At 32.1% G+C, this 14,274-nt stretch overlaps 1 protein-coding gene across 3 annotated transcripts in view; it reads right to left on the reverse strand.

The window, feature by feature from the left end:
- Positions 1-2,507: 2,507 nt before the first annotated feature.
- LOC111631819 (EARP-interacting protein-like) overlaps positions 2,508-14,274 on the reverse strand; it is a 23,817-nt gene continuing 12,050 nt past the window's right edge. The window contains exons 1-6 of one of the 3 annotated variants that reach the window (XM_023376131.1): positions 12,814-13,026; positions 9,654-9,706; positions 4,569-4,652; positions 3,044-3,179; positions 2,757-2,913; positions 2,508-2,652 (exon numbers count right to left, since the gene is read on the reverse strand). In XM_023376131.1, coding sequence (XP_023231899.1) covers positions 2,517-2,652; positions 2,757-2,913; positions 3,044-3,179; positions 4,569-4,652; positions 9,654-9,706; positions 12,814-12,841 — 594 coding nt within the window. In that variant the 5' untranslated portion in view covers positions 12,842-13,026 and the 3' untranslated portion in view covers positions 2,508-2,516. Of the gene's footprint in view, positions 2,653-2,756; positions 2,914-3,043; positions 3,180-4,568; positions 4,653-9,653; positions 9,707-11,303; positions 11,525-12,813; positions 13,027-14,274 lie in introns of those variants that run through there. The other 2 variants (XM_023376130.1, XM_023376132.1) reach the window with 2 other exon arrangements.

Here is a 14,274-nt window from a genome sequence, read left to right on the forward strand (position 1 = left end):
AACGAAGATTCCTATAACATGGTGAAAAATTGCAACAATATTCATACAAAGACACTAAAAGGGATGCGTAAAATGCGGTAAAATGTCATCGCCAACTCGTCATCGCAGACAAGCAGCCAAACTACTTTCCGCCGTCCAGCGCCACGCTACAAAGTGTTTAGGCGGGTAAATTGAGTTTACTATCAGGGAAATCCGACTCCANCATGCTACGGAGAGTTTAGACAGGTTAGTTAAGTTTACTATCGTCTGTACAGTATTATAATCGTCTGTACAATATTAACTTATTTTAACTTTATTTTAATTATATATATACTTTCCGCCGTCCAGCGCCACGCTACGGAGAGTTTAGGTGAGTAAGTTGAGTTTACTATTGTCTGTACAGTATGTAAATTAGGTACCGTAAGTCTAATACAGTACTGTAATTTTATACATTTCTTATGAAAAAAACATTTCTTATTCAACGGCGATAAAAATTATTTCTATTAATGATGTCTCCAAAGTTCAACGAATTTTTCGCAGAAAAATAACATCAGAAATTGCGGCTGCCGTTTGGTGTGCTGCTCCGCGACAAAAACAAGCTTAAGCAATGGCGATGTCAAACGGTGCACACTCGGTAAGTAATCCTACAATTTTTTGTTTATAGCATAGTTAATACGGATTATTCCCAAAAAATTATATGTTTTGGAAATGTTAAGTCGAATTAGTCTAGAATCGATTAATTTTATGGAAGAAAACCTTTCAAACAGCCGTAGTCCCTAAACTTCACGTGTCGGGCTGTGATTGGCTCACGTATTTAAGGATTCCTACAACACAAAATTCGTATAACGAGGAACGTATCTACTGCGTTATAGGGGGGTCTACTGTACTACAATGTCTAATAGTTCTTGTAAGCCAATGTACTCAGAAAGGTGGTGTCTGACTATTTAGTTCTATTGATAGATAATCAAGTTGATCGTTTTTCTCAATTGTCTCTTTCAAATATTTCTGATTCTAAACTTCTATAATTATTATTATAGAAATTAATAGAATTCCTCATGGTGGAATTACATCTGTTTATAGAATGTCATATAAAAAGTTTTCATTCATTATAATTTTGTTATCTTTCTTTTAACCAAAACTATTAGTTTGTCATTTCTTTCAAACTTCTTTAATATTTCTACTGTTATCAATTATAGGAAGTTTCCATTGCATGCATAGAGATCTGTTATGGTTTTCTTCTATGCTTTATCCTTTTCTTCTTTGCATGCCATCTATGAAGCATTTTAATTCTAATAAAATTAAATTGGGTTATTTTCTCAGACATTGCAAACAAACAATGCTAAAAAAAATCATAAAGTGTTCTGATTGGCTCTATTAAAACAGAAGCAGTCACTAGTGATGTCATAAAACAACACACTCATTAACCAGTTTCTTCTGTTTTGTCATAAATGCTACATGTTTTGGAAATACAAAATATATATTGTTAGTATCTATCTGACTTAAAGTTACCAGAAACTATATCATATATTACAAGATGTTTGTGAATCCAGGCCCTGACATGTTAGTTTTAGACTTTCCATATAACTACAGTAGAGCCTCAATTATCCGACCTCCGATTAACCGACCATCCTAGTCGGCAAATTTCAAATGTCAGCTAGTAATGTGGCGCTACAATATTTGGCTATGTCTTGGCTACTTTAATAGTATTTTTACGTGTTTTAGCTGGCAACATGGCTCGACCATGAAAGGGAGCCAGTGTTTAAACGAAGCTTAATTTTCTAATTTTTAACGACACAATAACAATGATTATTATTTTAAAAAAGTTTTTGTTAGGCTTAACATCGATGAAAATTCAACGCAAAGTAGGTTAATAGCGATATACTAATATACTAATTACATGGGATATAATAATATACTACACTAATAATGGATTTTTTCATACTTTTCGGTTATCTGGCTTTTCAATTATCCGACCAACCCCAGTCCCCAATTGAGTCGGATAATCGAGGCTCTATTGTATAATGTTTAATTATCACCATGCTAACATTGAGCAAACTAAAGCAATTATTTTTATTTGATGTTTAAATATAAGATTATTCCATTTTTATTGTGTCTATTTACTTAAATTATTGTAATAAGTTGTATACTGTCTATAACTTTGCTCAGCTTGCAACTGCACCGTTTATTAGACAGAAGAAAGAAATTATTATTTCTATTCTTTGAAGATTGGGTGTGACTATTATTCAAGGGAAACTATCAATGGAACAAATGCAGATAGACAATAGATTCTTCCAATAGACAGCACACTTACTATTAGAAGGTGCTATCTATAATGTTTTTCATCTTGCAGTTATGCTGTTTATTAGAATTAATACAGTATATTTATTTCAATCTGTAAAAAATTCAAGCATTTCTGATCATCTGTCAATGTGTCAATCATAATCTGTTAATTAAAACTGCATGGATGAGAAAAAATTTCAATTTAAAAATTTTAAAAGAAAAATTTTTTAATATAAAAATTTCTTCTTCAAAGCATATTATGTTAAATATACATTTCTATCAATAAAACATATACATACCTTTGCCTGGCTATTGTTTGCAACGTCCCACAATAAAATATGTTCATCAACCAGAGAAATTAATTGATTTCCTTCCACAGGATGCCATACAATGCTAAAAAATATATTGTCACTTTAAAACTTCTACATAATATTACATTACAAGTACATTACAGACATTAAAGAACATATCTGATACAAGAAATAAATTTAAATAACCTTTTCACATCACTTCCATAGGATGCTGTTTCTAACTTCGTCACTAATTCTACTGATGAAACTGTGGTTAAACTCTCATCTGAAGGACTATCATTACCTTCTTTAGATGGTGGAATTGCCCAAATTGCTCCTTCCATCTCACATTTGCCATCTGAAGCTAAAAATGAAATTTACTTAAAATCTCATATTTAAAAAAATATTTAGCTTTTTCTAAATTTTAAATAAATTAAAAAATACAGCATTATATATTTTACAAAAAAAAAATCCATATTTATTTTAAGATTTACTGAGATGATTATAGCAAGTTGAAATGTAATCAGAATTAACTGGTGATGATGCTATGTGCCAAATTTCGCCTGCACTATGTAGAAATACTCTTTTGGATAATATGCTATTTTCTTCATCATATTCTAGTTGATGAATCTAAAATATAAAATGTAACATATAAATTATAAAATTAAATACATTTATATGAATATGCTATCAAATTTATCTAACAAATGCAATATAGTTATGGAAATTCTAATGTTTCTAAATTTTCAACAATAAGCCAAATAAAAGTTTTTAGGTTACAAGTTTGTAATTTTTAAATTAACTTCAAATCCCATAAGATCTAATACACTTTTTTTCTCTTTTTCCATCCTGTGAATACTAAAAGCTTTTTAATGNGAGTGTCTCTCCACTGATTCTGAATTAACCACAGGTTATGGGCCCAGACACTAACACTACAAGGGTGGCAAAGTACAAGGCCCCACAAATCAAGAACAGACTACTCCTAGCAAGTTACTTGCACGGATTTGACTCCAGGTCCCCAAAGTAGTAGGCTGATGCCTTAACAGCCTCAACCATCCAGCCATCAAATTCAATACATTAATAAAATCAATCATTAATATTAATATTTTAATATTTTGGATTTTTATAATTTTTTGTATACGGCATACATCGTACCATATTTTTGCAAATTGACCAGCATGCCACATATAAATAGGGAAGACCAGCATGCTGGTACCTCCAGGGTTTCTGGCATGCTGGTTAAACTACGACACAGTATAAATATGTAATTATTTGAACTTTAATAATTTTTTTGTTTTTGTAGTTGCAAATATATCATCTTTACAGTATCAAAATTTATATTTAATTGACATAAAATTTACTCTGTAAATATAACAAAATTTTTTGTAAATTATCTATTAATTAAAGTATAAAAATTCAATTAAATCTATTTCAGTATATCAAAGAATTCTATAAAATTAGTTTTGAGCTAGAATTAAAGTATAGAATTTGTTTACAGTTAGTTCATTAAACTATTACATTACTTAAAAATTAATAATTAGCAATTACTTTTAATTTTAATTAACCTTATCACAAGATGGTGACTTAACTGTCTACCTTTATTTCATATTCCATAATTTAAACTATCAATAATTAGCTTAATTCTAACCCAAAAATATTTTGATAGTTGCATATGTTTAGCTATAGGTATATTTATATTTATATAAAAATTGGGCTATAGGTATATTTATATAAATTCTATATTTCAAATTTTTATCTTAAAAGCTTTATTTGTCTTAAAATTAATTCCTTATATGACATAGCTAACTACTAAAAAAGAAACAAAATCAAAAAATGCATGAGATAAAAGCTAAGAAAAATAATTTGAAATATTCAATTTACTGGAAAGTTACATGTAAAATCTTCAATATAGTACTGGAAAGTACTATATTGAAGATTTACATGTAACTTTCCATTCAATATACAATTCATTATTGGAATTTAAAAAATAAATAAATAAATAATTTTTAAAATGAATACCTGATTTTCAAATTTGAGTGATTGCGTTCCTACAAAAAAACGTGCAATTTCTGTTTCAGCTACCTGGGTACAAAGTGCTCGAGCCTAAATATAATAATAATTTGATTTAAAAAACATTGCACATATTTGTTAACTAATACATAAATAATAATAATATATAGGATGCACAGTGCAGTCCTTGTACACTGATGCATGAGCAACATACAATAATGAATGCAGCAAGAAAACATAGAAAAATACACATTATAAAGAAACAAGAGAAATTAATGAGAATATATGAATGAACACACAAGAAATACACATTTTATTGTTTGTGCTGTGTGCAAGAAAACTAAGTCTTTTGTAACAGAAGTGTCTTAATTCATCCTGAAGGATACAGGCAACAAAATTAATGAGTAAGTTAGCATCAAGGTCAAATTCTGTCAACTGCTGAACCCCAGTTTTTTTTAGTCATAGTGGTATACTTCAATGGCAGTGACATATGTCAACAACCAATCACACAATAGAAAGGTATCTTGTTTTTGTTCACAATGTTTCATGTGTTAATAAAAACAGATAATGTGAAAAAATGTTCAATGAAATATTAATCAAAGTTGTAAGATCTTTTTTTATATATACAGTAGAGCGTCGATTTTCCGAATCAATTGGGGGCTGGGGTTGTTCGTATAACTGATATTTCGGATAACCGATTTATGTACGAAAAAATAGTTTAACGTATCCGATGTTGAAATTTTTCTCCGTTGCGTGTCGCTTTGCGTTGAATTTTCATTGATGTTAAGCCTAACGAAGACTATTGTATCGTAAAAAATTATTTTTCTATTTTGTACAAACAAAATAAATATATTGAAAAATATAAAAACAATAAAAAATTATACTTCAGATGTTAATTTGGTATCAAAAACGTAAAATATTTGAGTAGCCCAAGACATAGACAAAGATTGAAGTGCCATAGCACTGGCGAAAATTTAAATTTGACAACTGGAATTCTTTCGGATGATTGACGTTTCTGATGGTTGACTTTCGGAAAATCGACACTCTACTGTATATTGTTTTGTTTAAATTATACAGAGAGAAACTTAATCCAAAATCTTCTCCCAAGTTCTCTCTTGTTGAACCATCAGTGATTGGATGTTGCCAAAAAATATGTTACAATGGGAATCACTAAAGCAACAATAGTTGAAAACAACATTAAAAGTCACTGACATTTACTGTTGCATTTACTTTGCCACACTTAGACATCAGCATTAAAAGATCAATTTATTTGTAATAATCATATCTTGCATGCATTTATTTACTTCAATAAAGGCATCTATACAAAAATGTTTAAGGGAGATAAGATATAATTGATATTTAGAAATTTTCTTTCTTTAACAAATTCCAATTTATAAATGTCAACAGAAAAGTTTTTATATAAAATGAAACAAGAAATACAAAAAAATAAAAATGACATCTATTATAGGAACCAATACAGTAGTTAAGTATGAAAAAAATAAATACACTCAAACAAACTTTTACATATGCAACCGTAATTTAATAGATAAATTCAAACGTTTTCGACCATATTCAATGCAGTCTCTGACGAGTTATGAAAAAAACGTTTCTTGATGATAACTCCCCCTCAAGATCAGAATTAACTTGGCAGTAACACCCATTTTTTTACAATTTATTAAAGCTATTTTTTCAATATACTAGACAGTTACAATTAAATGGGCGAATTTAGTTTAAAGCTCCATGCAGAGAACTATTAAACAAATGTAATCAAATCTGATATTCATATTCGCCCAACCATAATATTTCAATTTTACAAATAAAAAGTTTACTTCCAAAATTTCCTGATGGAGAAAATTTGGCATTAATGTTGCTGAAATTTGCATATTACATAAGTTGTGGAACAACTTTAGAATTTATAAAAGATTGCAAAGTATGTTCAAAGTAGACTAGCAAAAAGTCTTGGTACTTATGTTAACTGATTGCACATTACTTGGTAACCTTACTATCAAAGTAGCGTCACACTATGGAACCTGTGACCGGTGTTCTGTGCGTATATGTTAAAATATCCTGACAAACGTTTTCGAACGTTCCAATCGCTCTTCTTCAGGTCAACTGAAAGAATTCCCCGGACGGAGTGTATATTATTCTCTAGGATCGGGTGTCGGTTTCGAGGGGGTGGGTCTCTTCCGGTGTGTGCGGTCGTGCGGCGGGGGAGGAAGCGGTGGGTTGGGTCCAATAGCGATTGCCAGGCCAGAGACAAGGTTAGTTCCTCTTTCCGGTTAATGCAGGTAGTTAGCCGGTCGGCGTTGTGGATAGCCGCGGCTTCCAGCCATCTAAGCTGCTGTTGGTGGGGCGTGTTGACAATAATGGTAGCCTTCTCGAAGTGCACCTCGACTTCGGGGTCGGATGCATAAGTGGCTAGGGCTGTGGTCAGCCTGCCGTGCCGGATATCCGCTTGGTGTTCACGTAGGCGGGTGCTTAAAGAGCGTTTGGTTGAGCCGATGTACAGTAGCTCTGCGTTTTGTCTATTGTCATGGAGCGGGATAGAGTAGATACCGGGGAGTCTGGTGCGATCGGGAGGGTCTTTATCGTTCCTTAGGATGCGGAAAATCGTGGGGCATCTTCTGTATGCTAGTCGAATCCCGTGCTCTTTGGCTATTCTTCTATGTATAGTCTTGAGGTGTGGGTTGTACGTGATGGGGATCCGTGTCGGGTTATCCCGTTGCGGGTCGGCGGCGGTCGCTGCGGTTAGGGTGCGTTTCCGGTGCTGGTACTGTTCAATTAAGCGGTGCGTTATGTTCGGGAAGCCGTATACAGTTGCTATTTTTTTGATGCGGTCTAATTCATTCGTCAGGGCTTGCTTGGTGGATGAGTGTGAGAACGCCTCACTCATGTTTTTGTATGCATGTGTGGAAATTTTGGAGTCTGAAAGAATAGGGTTCTCTTTCAAATCGCTGCGTCATTTGTTTTTTGAACTCATCGTACATTTCGATAGCTCGCATTTGCATGTCGTTCCATGCGTAGTCCCTCACGATGTCCGTTATTTTTAATTTTGCGATTCCTAGACATTGAGCCTTTGTCCATCCGGTTAGCTTTGCAATTTTGTCTAGCGAGTCGAAAAAGTCCTTAATGCGCAATCCCGATGCGTCACCCGAAAATGTAAAGATTAGGGGAATCATCCCGGATATGCCTTGGAGTGCGCTTCCTCCTGGATTACTGGCTCCACTTCCCGCGGCTCCTCCTGGATTTCCGACATGCGCCTCCATTACGGATTCTTAAGATCGTGAAGACCGTTGGCCAACGAAACCGCAAATCGCACTTATTCTGCGATTTGCGGACTTACGTTGTGAGTCGACGTAAGTCCGCAAATCGCAGAATAGTTCTATCGAGGATGGTGGTGACGAGAGGCAGATAATACACACACACACAGAGTACAGAACAATAACTTTCCCCCCGTGTCGTCATCACACTTGTCTTTTATATGGGGGCTCTCTTTTCGAGATTTCCCCATGTACGTCACAGGTGATGATCTTCGTTGACTAATGGTGGGCGAAGTGACAAACTTATGACACAACAGTTAACTCATCTTCTACAGGGAAGTATTGTCATGGGAACGAAGTTTTTATGAGCTATTTTTATGAGATAATTTGTCGGTTGTTTTTCCCTTTTTGTGTTAACCCTAACTAAAAAAAAAATCAGTTTGATTTTGAAACAAAACGATAAATGAATAAACAAAATGAATATAACTATTCGAATCTCGGCCTTCCGAAATCCTGGCCCTCACATCTATATTTGACAGTCATAAATTTGCTATCAATTTCTTTGCCAATTTTCTTTACCAATTTCCAGATTCAATTAAATGATAAAATTTTTCCAACAAATTTAAATAGGCCTACATAACAAAATAAGTACCTTGTAGAAAAAAGTTTAGTCTACAGAGACAATGTTATCTTATTTGTCCTTTAAATTTGTTTATAAATCTATTAACAAAATAAAAATACAATATTTTCATTTTATAGCATTTCTGAAATTAAATTAACAAATTAACATTTGTAAAAACAATAGTAAATACTATATAACAGTTATATTAAATAACCAATTATTTACTATGACATTGTCACAATGCCAGGCTGCAATTTTTAATCATATTTTTAATTTATATAATTTAATATATATGCTTGCCACCTAAAATTAGTAGTGGCTTGCCCTGTACATCATACTTTTCCTTTAATAACAGAGTCATGTCGCTCATTTATCTAACACCTTTCAGGGGAAAATTTTTGAATTGAAATAACATGACTTCCAGTTTGCATCAGAAGTTTGTATGTAGTTAATTGGGGTCTCCTGCCCCTAAGGTCTCCATATCTGGTCTCATTTTTCATCTATTTAACTCTGTTTTTGGAGATTAAGGGCAGACAACAGTGGGAATTTATAGGTCTACAATTTTTTCAAACATATGAAAAAAGCAGCTTCAGTAAATTAGTTTCAGTGCCAACATGATTATATCTTTGCTGGCAAACTATCATTGCAGAAATATATTTGTTTATACATGATTATCTCAGTTCCTGTAAGAGAAATCACATTCATAATTCATCTTGTTTTATTACAAGCAACAATTTTTTGTTGACATGAGTAAATGTTGTATTGGAATTTTTTAAACAGAAAAATTTTGTTTTTGCACCAAAAAACTAAAAATTTGTACATCAAATCAATTTTTCAAAAGCTTTTCTTCTATTTCTAATGTATGAGAAAATTACTTGTATATTTTTGCACAGACTTTCTGTATTATATGTATTCACAAGGTTATTTAAGTATATCTTTTTGTTAATTTTACTAAACAATACTTTTTTATGAGAAATTTATGAATATTATCATAACATTTCTGAAACTTTTCCATGTTATATTATCAAAATTATATTTCTATCTACCCTCTATTCATAAAGTATAGATAAACATGAACAGACAACAGTGGGAATTTATAGGTCTACAATTTTTTCAACTTATTATATTTAATTAAATTTAAACTACAATTGATTATATTTAAACTACATGACAAAAATGAAATAAATATAAAATTTAATATAAAAAAGCTACCTGAAATTCCAAACCATAAATAATAGGTGCATCATCTTCCATTTTAACAATTCCTAAACAGCAAAAATTTAAATTTAAATGTAAGAAATTTGAATTATGCATGTTAAGTATTTTTATATATTTACAATTTTATTTCTTTGTCAATGTATGTTTTTCTTTTTCACATAATTATTAATATAATTGGAAGACAATAAAATTTCCCATTTTCTTTTAATAAAAATAATTTCATAAAATTTAAAAAAAAAATACATTTTCAATAAAGTAATTTTTACTGTGTATTGTAAAATTTAATAAACTCAATATCATATTTTCCATACACTTCAGATGGTTCATCTAAATTATTAGGTAACCAAAAAAGTTCTGTCGTTTTTTGTGAAACTACAAAGTTTAAAGAATGTTAAACGCAATACACAATAGATGGCACTAAAATTCCAGCAATATGTTAATTAAGATTTAATTCTGACTCATCTTATATAAAGAGAAGCGGAAAGGTTATCTCTTAATATTATAAAAATTGACCTGAAGATGAGTACTCCAAACTCTATAATTCGTGCTTGTATGTTGTATAAGTTTAAACTTGGAAAAAATGCCGTGCAAATGGCTCAAAAAATATGCCAGGTTTTCGGACAAGGTTCTATCAGCACTCGCACCACCCAAAGGTGGTTTAGAAAATTTTCTTCCTGTGATGAGTCGCTTAAAGATGCGCCACGAGAAGGGCGGCCATATGTCATTAATAATGATGAATTACAGGCTGCAATCGAAGAAGATTCCGCTCAAACTTGTCAGATATTAGCACAAAAGTTCTCTGTAAGTGATGAAACTGTCCGTTTACATTTGCATAGTCTTGGAAAAGTTTACAAGCTCAGCAAATGGATATCTCATCAATTGACACCTGCCAATATTGTGCATATGGTGGACTGCAAACGGAATTGTTCACTATGAACTTATACCATCTGGACAGACTATTACTGCTAACATCTACAGTGACCAACTCCGTCGAGTTCACCAATCACTTTTGAAAAAACAGCCAGCTTTAGTAAACCGTAAAGGCGTTCTTTTCCTACACGATAATGCTATAGACATCATGTTGCGTGTGTGACCTCTGACACAATTCAGACCCTTGGATGGGAACCTCTTTTGCACCCTCCTTATTTCCCTGACATTAGCTCTTCTGACTATCACCTATTTTTAAGCCTATATAATCATCTGCGAAATCAACAGTTCAGAAATAGAGAGGTTATAGAAACGGAGTTAGGGAAGTTTTTCAACTCTAAAGATCGTGACTTTTATAAAAATGGAATTTATAAGCTTGTTTCTCGTTGGGAAAAGGTTATTGAATGTGAGGGTTGTTATTTTGATGAATAAATTGTGTTATTTCCTATACATTTTTATATTTGTTTTCTTTCGACAAAAAAACGACAGAACTTTTTTGGTTACCTGATATATTTAAAACATGTAAATAATGCTCATCCAAAACATAATAATACAAGGGAGGACCCAAAAACAAACTAAACTGAGAGCGCGCTGCCATTTGTAGACATAGTAGAGAATTCTCTCGTTACATGGGGTTAGTAGAGACCTTCACAAAACAGCTGTGCGAACGGCATCAGTTTGTAGGTTTACGTTTACGTAGTGTTATGTTTCTCTTACTGTTATTTTGTTCCGCCTGCGAAGTTCTGGGCATCCTTCAACATCTCAAAACGATGAAAACGTTGAAAAAATCTGCCAAAAAAGTGTTACGACATCTGCAAGAGGATGTGCGAAGGAAACGTCCAGAACTTTGGTGATCAGGTGACTGGTTCCTTCATCACGACGACGACCCCGCACAAACGGACGTACGAGTGACCCACTGTTTGGCCTCTTGGGGATGGCCTGTCATCCCCAAGAGACCAAACAGTACGCCCCACCCTCTGTATTCATCAGACCTAGCCCCGTGCGACTTTTTCCTGTTTCCAAGAATGAAGAAAAATCTAAAAGGGAAGTGTTTTGATATGTGGTGGCGGTACAAACAGCTTCGTTAAGGGCATTGGATGATATCAAGGTTGAAGAGTGCCAGAGATGCTTCAAACAGTGGGGAAAAAGACTTCACAAGTACATCGCATCTAATCTATTGAAGGTGACTAAAGAAATTTTGTAAAAAAGTTAATAAATAAAGTTTTTATACAAAAAATCCAGCTTTTTTTGGGTTTCCCCTTGTATATTACTTTATAACAACATACAGTTATATTTTTTTACATAAGTCTACCAAATATACCATATTTTTGTGGAATGACCGGCATGCTGGTCTATCCAGGGGATACCATAAAATCAGATATTTCTGTATGATAAAAACAGACATGCCAGTTTGTCCCAGAGGAATGCCAGCATGCTGTTTTAAGTGAGGTTATAGATCACTCTCTAGAGAGCACATTAAAAAAAAAAAGCAAACGAGTTATGTCACATACAAACGAGTTTTTATTCTAAAAATGTGAAACTGTCAGCATTACATCAAAACCTATGATTATATTTTAAATTTTTTCATTTTGTCTTCATTCTAATGATATAAAATACTCATGGAATTACAAAAGTACTTTTTTATATGTATTTTATTGTTATTTGATTCAAAATGCAAAAATAAACATATTAACCTGCAGTGAATGTCTGGGTCTTGCAGATCCACATGACTTTTGCAGTATATATTTGTTACATATTTATACAGGTAGGCAATTCATATTGCATACCTTCCTACTTAGGGTGATACTACAAATTTATGTAAAATTCAAATTGAATAATTTTACTCTGCCATGGCTAGCAGACAATTTGGGTCTGACAAACCCAGGTTATTCATTTGTGTAAGTCTTCTTTAATGCTTTGTATACATGTGTGTTTCATTTATTTGAGTTAGTTGTTTACATAATTTATTGGTTTAATACTATGTGTCTAGTGAACAATTATATTATCATCATACATGATTTGATCTCTGTATGAAACATTCATATTTTGCTTGCAGTGAACATACTGCTATATTACAATATAATGATTTCTTTGATATATCTTAGGAAAAAGTTGAGATTATTGAAAAAAAAGGCTTTTACATCTATTAAAACACCTTCTATAAGTATAATTGATACTTTTTGTAAGCTAAAAAACATTGTGGAAAAATATGTACAAGTTTACTCACGTGGATCTGTCAGATGCAGGGCATTCATCCCCAGGATTTTTAAATGCCATTCATCACAAGGTTACATTTAAGATACAGCAGAGCATTGATTATCCGAATGTCAATCAACTGAAACGTCAGTTAACCAAAAGCATTCCAGTCGGACTGTGTCGTGCTGAATCGAACGTTTTTGATACTAGATTAACTTCTAAAGTATAATTTTTTTTGTTTTTATATTTTTCAATATATTTATTTTGTTTGTACAAAATAAAGAAATAATTTTTAATGATACAATAGCCATGATTATTATTATAAAAATTTACATTAGGCTTAACATTGACGAAAATTCAATGCGAAGTGACACACAACAGAGAAAAATTTTAACATGAGATATACTAATATACTATTATTGGGATATACTAATATACTATATTAATAATGTATTTTTTTGTACAAAATCGGTTATCAGAAAAATCAATTTTCCGAACAACCCCAGTCTCAATTGATTCGGATAATTGACGCTCTACTGTACTCCCCATAAATTATCTCAACTTACACAGATTAACATTGGCTTTGTGTGAAATTTGAGAGAAAGGTGTTATTTTTAAGGTCAGATAGATGTTCAAAGTAGCCCACACTGACTAACTACTAATGTCAATAAGTCGTTAATGGTTTTATTGTCTTGTAAACAAAAACACTCTTTCTGATTTTAAGTCAGTCAAATTACAATGTTATTATTTTACTGTACTCAAAAAAATGTTTTCTTTAGTGTTTCATTAACAACTAATTGTTAGATCTGATTAATTTTATATTTTAGTTAGTTTAATCAGCATGCTGCCTCCCCCTTTTATATGTGACATGCCTGTCAATTTGTGAAAATATGCTAAGATAATCAAAATTAGCCTGGGTTTATTTTCCATGGAATGATAGATTTACATTATACTTTAACTGTATTTTAAAATCTCTTATAAATTTTTAAAAATTTTACAATGTTAATGGTTTGGTCAAGTCTAATGCCAAGAAGTCTATCAACTAATTCATAATATTACATGTAGAATCTATAATGATATTCATTATATTATATTAATTAATATATTTTTAAGTGTAATAATTTTTTTCTCTAATGATTTTCTGTTATAAAACTTCAGATCCAGTCATAAATTTAGAAGTTTTATAATACCACAAAATATTAATATCTTTTGCTCTAATTCTATTTCACTTTCACTCACTAATGGCAAAGTGGATAAAAACCACAACTACAGATAGCTGATCTTAGGTTCATGTAAGACTATGAGCTGACCACATGAAGTTTTCTGTTTTCTTCATGTGTCTAACACACCTAAATAGGAAACAGTTTCCCATCAAAATTCCTTCCAGAAGGCACACTTCCTTGGCAGATTACCTATACGTTGCATTTCCTTATTCCATCACCCACTTTCATTTTATTTTCTCAACTTCTCACAATTAATGCATTCAGCTGTG

This window comes from Centruroides sculpturatus, unplaced genomic scaffold, assembly GCF_000671375.1.
Source record: "Centruroides sculpturatus isolate CEXI.00-Female unplaced genomic scaffold, Cexi_2.0 scaffold180, whole genome shotgun sequence".
Taxonomy (NCBI): Eukaryota; Metazoa; Arthropoda; class Arachnida; order Scorpiones; family Buthidae; genus Centruroides; species Centruroides sculpturatus.